General features: G+C 38.5%; 1 protein-coding gene across 1 annotated transcript in view; it reads right to left on the bottom strand.

The window, feature by feature from the left end:
- Positions 1 to 945: 945 nt before the first annotated feature.
- LOC115223160 overlaps positions 946 to 10,000 on the bottom strand; it is a 10,088-nt gene continuing 1,033 nt past the window's right edge. Inside the window, exons 2-4 of the mRNA XM_029793587.2 lie at positions 5,560 to 5,667; positions 2,543 to 2,659; positions 946 to 1,122 (exon numbers count right to left, since the gene is read on the bottom strand). Of these exons, the coding sequence (XP_029649447.1) occupies positions 1,121 to 1,122; positions 2,543 to 2,659; positions 5,560 to 5,667 (227 nt within the window). The 3' untranslated portion in view covers positions 946 to 1,120. The remainder of the gene's footprint in view (positions 1,123 to 2,542; positions 2,660 to 5,559; positions 5,668 to 10,000) is intronic.

Below are 10,000 nucleotides of genomic sequence, written 5' to 3'. Positions count from 1 at the left end.
TGTAATTCGAATTTAATTATAGCTATGAAACGTACATAGTGTTCTTACTTATTATATTTTAATTATTATTCTTTTTATACTTTTTGAAAAATAAAAATAATTATATTTATATAATTAATTATATTTATGTTATTTGTTATTTATAATATTTGTTATTTATGTATTGGTTTATGTCTATCACTGTTTGAGTTGCCTAATAGTGGTTTTATCTCTAATTCATATTTTATATATTTATACTGTGAAATTTGATTTAATACTAAATCTAATTTTTCCCTGTAAGTTTGGAGCCATACTCCCTAATATTATATATATATATATATATATATATATATTTGTTATTGTTTATTCCGAAGAAGTGCAACACCATGGCCCTTGTCCATGGCCCCCAAGACACATAGAAAGTAGGGATTTATTCTCAGATCAATGACTTCATCTTAGTATTTACAACCATGGGTACTCTGCTAAAGACTCTGCTAAAGGGGTATTAACCTGGGTGACATCTGTAATCTCAAACATCGACCTATGTTTGTACCCCACAAACCATCAATGTATTTTTCCAATATACTTTGCTAAATAATTCAATGAAATAAATAAATCAATAAAGCAAGTTTTGAATAAAACAAAAGAATAAAGAATAAAGAATTAAGATTGTTTGCCAACATAATATGGTAGTTTTGGTTTAGGACAAATGTTGCTGTAATTTAGCCCCAGCTGGCTATAACCTGGAAATTGCAATACACAGAAATTGTTTTGAGATTCCCTTGTTTGAAAATATAAGGACACAGATTGTGTCATATAGCCAGCTGGAGATGATGTCTCCTGGGGCAACATTCATCCTGAACCAGGACTGCCATGTTATGTTTGCAAATAATCTTTACTCCAAAGTACTGTTGCTGAATATCTCTCGCTGTGAGATTTAAAAATAGCAATTTTCTAAAACAAAAGAAATCTTGATGAACTTTTATTTTCATGTACATTTTTAGAAATATTTATTTTTGTTGTTTTACAAAATCCTGGTTGAAATCCTTACTCTCAGGAGTTTACAACTTAAAATCAGAGTTTTACTTTCTGGAGTTTAGAATCTTCATTGACTTCCTCACAACTTTATTGTATTTTCTATTTCTGCAAAAAGAAAAAAAAATGTTTTTTACATACATATATGTATATATAGTAACAAACTGAGGAAAAGAGATCCTTCAAAGAAATGTGTTAAACATCCAATTCACTGGTTCGTCAGTTGAATACCATAGATATATAAGTTGAAACAATTTGTTGGCCAATATAGGTTTTTTAAAATAATTATGTTATATAATATTGTTATGTTAAATTCATAGTATATCATGTAATATTATAATATAAATAAATTATTGGATTGTTAATAGTATCTCCCTATTAGCTGCGATACCAGTGCCGGTGGCATGTAAGAGAACCATCCGAATGTGGCCATAGCCAGCGCCGCCCTGACTGGCCTCCCTGCCGGTGGAATGTAAAAAGCACCATCCGATTGTGGCCGTTTGCCAGCCTCGTCTGGCACCTGTGCTGGTGGCACATAAAAAGCACCCACTACACTCTCAGAGTGGTTGGCGTTAGGAAGGGCATCCAGCTGTAGAAACAATGCAAGATGAGACTGGAGCCTGGTGCAGCCTTCTGGCTTCCCAGACCCCAGTTGAACCGTCAACCCATGCTAGCATGGAAAGCGGACGTTAAACGCTGATGATGATGATGTATATGTATATATATGTGTGTATGTTACAAAAGCATACATACATAATGGCTGCAAACTCATTGTTTGAATATTGCTATCGCCTGATCGAAAGTCTCAAACATGCAAAGGCTACGACCAACCATTTTTGTGATAGGTCTTAACAATTTTTCAAGTGATGCCTGTGCATGAGGATTTTTGAAGTGGGGAAAGGACTTGCACCAATCCTTTTCCACTCTCTAAACATGGACAACATAAACTCGAAAAGAACAACTAGTCTACATCATCGAATATTGTCAGTGTCGCAGGTTTTCTCTCAGAGTTTCCCCTCTCCTGGAGAGAGATGTTGTGACAACAAGAGAGGGGCCTCCCACTCCCAGTGGGCCACCCGCATACCCGGATACCAACCCAGGTATTTCCACATACCCGCACATATATACATACATGCAAACATACACATGTACGCATATTGTTGGATGGCCGTTAATTGCTCATGAACTCTTCCGGCCATTTTACAGGTTTTATTTTCTGGAGTGCAGGATGTCCAACCATGACCCTCTTCACCAACCAAGATTGATGGGGCTGCCAGTTTAGCCATCGATGACCCCACCATGCAACAGGTTGTACTGGGTTACATGTTACCTGTGGTGCTCAAGAGCAACCTGACCATACACACACACACACACACTCACACACACACACACACACTCACACACTCACACACACACTCACACACACACACACACACACACGTACATACACACACACTTCACCACTCCACTCTACTGTTACAGTATTGCAGTAGTACAGACCAAGGGAGAAATAAAACAAACCACTTACATGATGGCACCTTAACACAACACACACCAGCCTTACATGTCGTGTTAAATAGGGGTATCCACCCTGAATCGCAGCTGGGTAGACAGGCAGTTTCCACATCTGGTACAGCACAAACATCTGGAAGGAAACAATGCAACAACCTTAGATATTGATAATGCATAACTGTCTTTCACTAGGGGTAGGCATGGCTGTAAGGTTATGAAGCTTTCTTGGTTACCATGTGTGTGTGTGTGTGTAGGGGTCAATCTCACTGCAGAGCGCCTTAGGCAAGTGTCTTCTACTATAGCTGTGGGCCAATTAATGCCTTCTGAGTGAATTTGGAAGACAGAAACTGTGCAGAAGCCAGTTATGTAATATGTGTGTATGTGTATGTATACACACACACACACACACACATATATATATATATATATACATATATATATACATACATATATATATACATATATATATACATACATATATATATATATATTATATATATATATATATATATATATCACCATAGTGATCACTATAACCGACCAGGCTATCAGATGTTGCTACACATCGCTGGTCACAATGCGCTCGCATTGTTTTAGCCTTCAAATGACGCCACCCTGCTGGCTAAGTGAGCAGGCCAACAGAAGAAAGAGTGAGAGAAAGTTGTGGCAAAAGAGTACAGCAGGGATCGCTACCATCCCCTGTCGGAGCCTCGTGGAACTTTAGGTGTTTTCACTCAATAAACACTCACAACGCCCGGTCTTGGAATCGAAACCGCGATCCTACAACCGCGAATCTGCTGCCCTAATCACTGGGCCATTGTGCCTCCACATATATATATATATATATATATATATTATATATATATACATACATATATATATACATACACATATGTATACATACATATATATATACATATATATATATATGTATGTATGTATGCGTGTGTGTGTATATATATATATATATATATATACACACACACATATATGTATACAGATGCATGTGTGTTCGTATATATATATATATATATATATATATATATATAGAATATAAAGAAAGTCAGGAGGTGTGAGATGAATATATTTATTTTACCAGTTGATATCATGTAAAAATACTTTATTTTAATGTATAATGCATTATTTTACATATAAGCTATAAACTGCATAGTACTATTGTATATTTTACAAGCCAATGCAGATACAGAAGGCTGGATCATCAGATCAACAGGCATCAATTTTTCCACTTTTGTAGACACATATGAAAAAATTAAATCCACATCTGAAGACGATTTTTTTGTGTGTATGTATATCTTTAACCTTTTATCTATTAGTTGTCTCAGTCATTAGAGTGTGACCATGCTGGAGCACTGCCTTGAAGAATTGGCCCCAGTACCTATTTTTAAAGCCTGGTATGTATTCTATTGGTCTCTTTTGCTTACACCCCTCTAACTGCTAAGTTATAAGGATGTAAACACACCAACACCGGTTGTCTAGTGATGGTGGGATACAAAGATACACACAAAGGCACACACACATAAATACATATATATATATATATATACATATATGTATATATATATATCATCATCATCATCATCATCGTTTAACGTCCGCTTTCCATGCTAGCATGGGTTGAACAATTTGACTGAGGGCTGGCGAACCAGATGGCTGCACCAGACTCCAATCTAGATCTGGCAGAGTTTCTACAGCTGGATGCCCTTCCTAATGCCAACCACTCCGAGAGTGTAGTGTGTGCTTTTATGTGCCACTGGCACAGGCCAGTCAGGTGGTACTGGCAATGACCTCGCTCAAATCTTTTTATACATGCCACCAGCACAGGTGCCAGTAAGGCGACACTGGTAACGATCATGCTCGAATGTTGCCTTTTATGTGCCACCAGCATGTAGGCCAGTTAGCTGCTCTGGCAACGATCATGCTCGGATGGTGCTCTTAGCACCCTACTAGCACGGGGCTCAAGTGCCAGTAAGGCGATGCTGGTAACGATCACACTCAAATGGTGCCTTTTAAGTGCCACTGGCATGGAACCCGGTTAGCCACTCTGTCAATGGTCACACTCGTTTATATATATATATATAAGGTGCAGGTGTGGGTGTGTGGTAAGTAGCTTCCTTATCCAACCACATAGCTCCAGGTTCAGTCCCACTGCGTGGCACCTTGGGCAAGTGTCTTCTACTATAGCCTCGGGCTGACCAAAGCCTTGTGAGTAGATCTGGTAAATGGAAACTGAAAGAAGCCTGTCATATATATATATGTTTGCATGTCTGTGTTTCTTCTCTCACCATTGCTTAACAACTGATGTTGGTGTGTTTACGTCCCCGTAACTTAGTGGTTCGGCAAAAGAGCCCAACGGAATAAGAACTAGGCTTACAAAAAAATAAACCCTGGTGTCGATTTGTTCGACTAAAACGCTTTGCTCCAGCATGGCCACAGTCAAATCACTGAAACAAGTAAAAGAGACAAAAGAATACATATGCAACAGGCTTCCTTTAGTTTCCATCTAGCAAGTCCACTCACAAGGCTTTGGTCAGCCAAAGGCTACAGTAGAAGACATTTGCTCAAGGTGCCACACAGTGGGACTGAACCTAGAACCCTGTTGTTGAGAAGCAAACTTCTTGTCACGCAGCCACACCTGCACCTATGTACATATCTCAATGATCAACCTTAATTTAATTTATCTGACCTACCTGTCGCCTCCCCACTCCATTTGCTACTGTTTTCTAAAGTTCTGCATGTATGAGGGGGGGGGTGCTGAAGAATTCCTGCTTCGAGGGTATCATGAAAGGTCTAGTTGGAGACGCGACCTTCCAAGTTCCTTTTTAGGACTTAGAAAAACTGAAGGACCACCACAATAAATAAGTGTATGAATCTGAGAGGGGAATATGTTGGATAAAATCATAATCAACTGATCATCCTATATATTCGTTTATCCAAATCCAGGGACTTTTCAGTACTCCCTTGTATATATAAAATGGAACAGCCCACTCTATTAGATTGGAAGAGTCTACTTACCTATGATGGGTTCAATGCAGTATAATGTTCCGTCGGTGAAGCAGAGAGCATGGTTACCACATGGGTACACATTTGAACAATCATTTTTACCATTGAAGCATTCCTTACCTGAAAGAAAGAGTAAAATATTAAAAATATTAGCACTGATGATGACGTTGATGATGATGATGATGTTTCATCTGAATCCATTCAGCAGTTCTTGAGATATCTTGTCCACGAACAAACAAACAAACACAACTGAAAACAATACCTCAACCTTCGCTAAGACAGGTAATAACAATAGTCCTTTCAACAATGTGGTCTTGATTCCAGTCCCACTGTGTAGTATCTTGGATAAGTGCCTTCTATGATAGCCCTGAGCCAATCAAAGCTTTATGAGTGGACGTGGTTGATGAAAACTGAAAAAAGCTCATGTGTGTGTGTGTATGTATATATATTATCCGTAGTGTACAGTATTATATTACCATCATGGCTGATCTTACCAATCAGTTTCATACTTGGGGTACAACAGAGGGTTAGGTAACAATCCGATTAGATAACCCTACACTCGTCAGAGGTAGTCAATATGGAATGAAATATGGTGACTGGTCCTCTATAGGCACCAGACTCCAAGTCCAGGGTCACATAAGGAAATCCACCATCATAGCCTTCAGTCCAAAGGAATTCATGGTGCCGGTGAGGCCCTTTCTAAGCCTATCTAGTGTATGGCTGTTTGCCTCTCTTGATATTGCCAATGCATCATCCCTGCAGAGAGGTGTGTGTGTGTATGAATGTATGATTTTCTTTGAGTTTTATTTCAGTTTCTGAGAGGGCTCAAGCCGGTCGCTAACAAAGCGACAAGACTACTTCAGTTAAGAGAGACCCCAGCGTTTATAAATATGTGGTTGAGTTGGTGTGTGCATCTATTCACCTAAAGAATCTCGGCTGGAGAAATTTTGGAATATCTTACAGATCTTTATTGTGCCACTCATAGATTGGATTTGGAGAATCTGCACCAGTTTCTTTCACACTCTCAACATGAAATCAACAGTATGTATGTATGTATGTATGTATGTATGTGTGTGTGTGTGTGTGTGTATGTATGTATGTATGTATGTGTATGTGTTGTATGTATGTAGTATGTGTGTGTGTGTATGTATGTATGTATGTGTGTATGTATGTGTGTATGTGTGTATGTATGTATGTATGTGTGTATCTGTGTATGTATGTGTGTTTGTATGTGTATATGTATGTAATTTAATATCATGTAGGTAATAACCTTATAATGTACATATCAAAGCTCCTCTACAGTTACTGGCAACCATACGCTACTGTTTGCTGGATCATATTTATATAATAAAATAATATTTATGATATGGAAAACTCAGCAACAGCTGTTATTAATGTACAGAAACAATTGTTGTGATTTCAATTAAAGCCTGTTCATTCCATCTTTTTGTCCTATAAATTTTAATATATATATCGAAAGTGTAACTGCTAGAGTAAGAATAGCCTGGGCAAAGTTCAGAGAGCTCTTACCTCTGCTGGTGACAAAAGGCCTCTCGCTCAGAGTAAAAGGCAGACTGTATGATGCATGTGTACGTACAGCCATGCTACATGGTAGTGAAACATGGGCCGTGACTGCTGAGGATATGCATACGCTTGCAAGAAATGAAGCCAGTATGCTCTGATGGATGTGTAATGTCAGTGTTCATACTCGACAGAGTGTAAATACCTTGAGAGAAAAGTTTGACCTAAGAAGCATCAGTTGTGGTGTGCAAGAGAGACGTTTGCGCTGGTATGGTCATGTGACGAGAATGGCTGAAGATAGTTGTGTGTAAAAGTGCTATACCCTAGCGGTTGAGGAAACCTGTGGAAGAGGTAGACCCAGGAAAACCTGGGACGAGGTGGTGAAGCACGACCTTCGAACTTTAGGTCTCACCGAGGAAATGACTAGAGACCGAGACCTTTAGAAGTATGCTGTGCGTGAGAAGACCCGGCAGGACAAGTGAGGCCATAATCCCGTGGCCTATACCTGGGATGTAGCCAGCCCACTTATGCATTACTTTCCTTCTTGGGACACAAAACTCCACTTGTGAAGACCTGTTGAGGCAAGTGAAAATCAAAATCAAAATCGTAATCTGTCAACATCAATGGAATTTGTAGCTGTGATACCAGTGCCGGTGGCACATAAGAGAACCATCTGAACGTGGCCATAGCCAGCGCCACCCGACTGGCCTCCGTGCCGGTGGCATGTAAAAAGCACCATCCGACTGTGGCCGTTGCCAGCTTTGTCTGGTCCCCATGCCAGTGGCACGTAAAAAGCACCATCTGATCATGGCCGTTTGCCAGCCTCGTCTGGCACCTGTGCCGGTGGCACGTAAAATGCACCCACTACACTCATGGAGTGGTTGGCGGTAGGAAGGGCATCCAGCTGTAGAAACACTGCCAGATCAGACTGGGCCTGGTGCAGCCTTCTGGCTTCCCAGACCCCAGTTGAACCGTCCAACCCATGCTAGCATGGAAAGCGGACGTTAAACGATGATGATGATGATGATGATATAGGCACTGGAGTGGCTGTGTGGTAAGTAGCTTGCTAACCAACCACATGGTCCCGGGTTCACTCCCATTGCGTGGCACCTTGGGCAAGTGTCTTCTACTATAGCCTCGGGCCGACCAAAGCCTTGTGAGTGGATTTGGTAGACGGAAACTGGAAGAAGCCCGTTGTATATGTATATAAATATATATATATATATATCTGCCTATGTGTGTGTGTATATGTTTGTGTGTCTGTTTGTCCCCCCAGCATTGCTTGACAACCAATGCTGGTGTGTTTACGTCCCCGTAACTTAGCAGTTCGCCAAAAGATACCAATAGAATATGTATTAGGCTTACAAAAAATAAGCTCTGGGGGCGATTTGCTCAACTATTAAGCAGTGCTCCAGCATGGCTGCAGTGAAATGACTGAAACAAGTAAAAGAGTAATATATATATATATATACCCCACTCTGCGGGGTGGCTGGTGTTTGTAAGGGTATCCAGCCATTAAAAACCCTACCAAAACAGACACAGAAGTCTGGGGCAGTCTTCTGCCTGACCAGCTCCTGTCAAACCGTCCAACCCATGCCAGCATGGAAGAAGGATCTTGAATGATGGTGATGATAATGATGATGATGATGATGATGATGTATTTTTGTGTGTCTGTGGTGGGGAGTTTTTGTGTTTGTGTTTCTCCCCTCCACCACTTGACAACCAGTGTTGGTTTATTTATGTTCTTCTAACTTAGCAGTCTGGCATGAGACACTGATAAGAATAGATGCGAGGATTTAACAAAAAAAAAATCACTGGGGTCAATTTATTCAACTAAAATCCCATCATCAAGGCAGTGCCCCAACATGGCCGCTGCCGAAGGAGAGAAACAAGTAAAAGGTAAAAATGAGAATAATGTTATGAAGTAGCGACAACGAATAACATGAGAACCTCTTGGATAGACATATCTCATCTGTTTATTGTTATGAATTCATTGACTTCCATTGACAAGAAGGAATTCTTTAAAGAAATGGTTAAGACTTGAAAAGCAAGAATAGGTTCTGTGAAATACACAATGCAAACGTTTGTGATTTGATTGAATAACAAATATCAGAGAAAAATATTAATTGATGTTTGAGTTAAATTGAATTAATGGTGAGCAGAAGATGAAGTGGATGTTGAAGAATTTGATGGAAACCAAACAGAAAGAGAAAAAAATATGAAGGAAATGTGTGTAGAAGAATTTGATAAGATTTTTTTTTTCAGATTGTAAACTAAAATTATCAGAGATTTAATAATGGATAATAATTTCTAACGTTGAATAAAGCAAGGAATGGTGAGGAATGATGAAGATGATGATGATGATACAGATACACACATACACACACACACTCATTTATACACACATACATGTATACTTATATATATATACATACACACATGTATATATGTATGTATTTATCTATCTATCTGTTTGTCTATATGTTTGCATGTGTGTGTGTATATATATATATATATATATATATATATACGTTTAAATATTTGTTGTGCAAGATATATATATATATATGTATATATACCTAGTATTTTTAGGGAATTAATTTATACACACATACATGTATACATATATGTATACATATATATATATACATACACACATGTATATATGTACGTATGTATTTATCTATCTATCTGTTTGTCTATATGTTTGCATGTGTGTGTGTGTATATATATATATACCTAGTATTTTTAGGGAATTAATTTCCTTAAAATAATAGGTGTATATGTAAAAAAAAAATATAGTTTATATTCATATAAAAGAAGAAAAAGAAAATGGAGATTGGGAAGTTAATAATTGTTTATAATTAACAGCAAATTAATCATCATTCCTTACAGCTGTTTCAATCAATACTAAAGAAATATTAAGTAAATA

This window comes from Octopus sinensis, linkage group LG22, assembly GCF_006345805.1.
Source record: "Octopus sinensis linkage group LG22, ASM634580v1, whole genome shotgun sequence".
NCBI lineage: Eukaryota > Metazoa > Mollusca > Cephalopoda > Octopoda > Octopodidae > Octopus > Octopus sinensis.
This window is presented reverse-complemented; position numbering and strand designations above follow the sequence as displayed.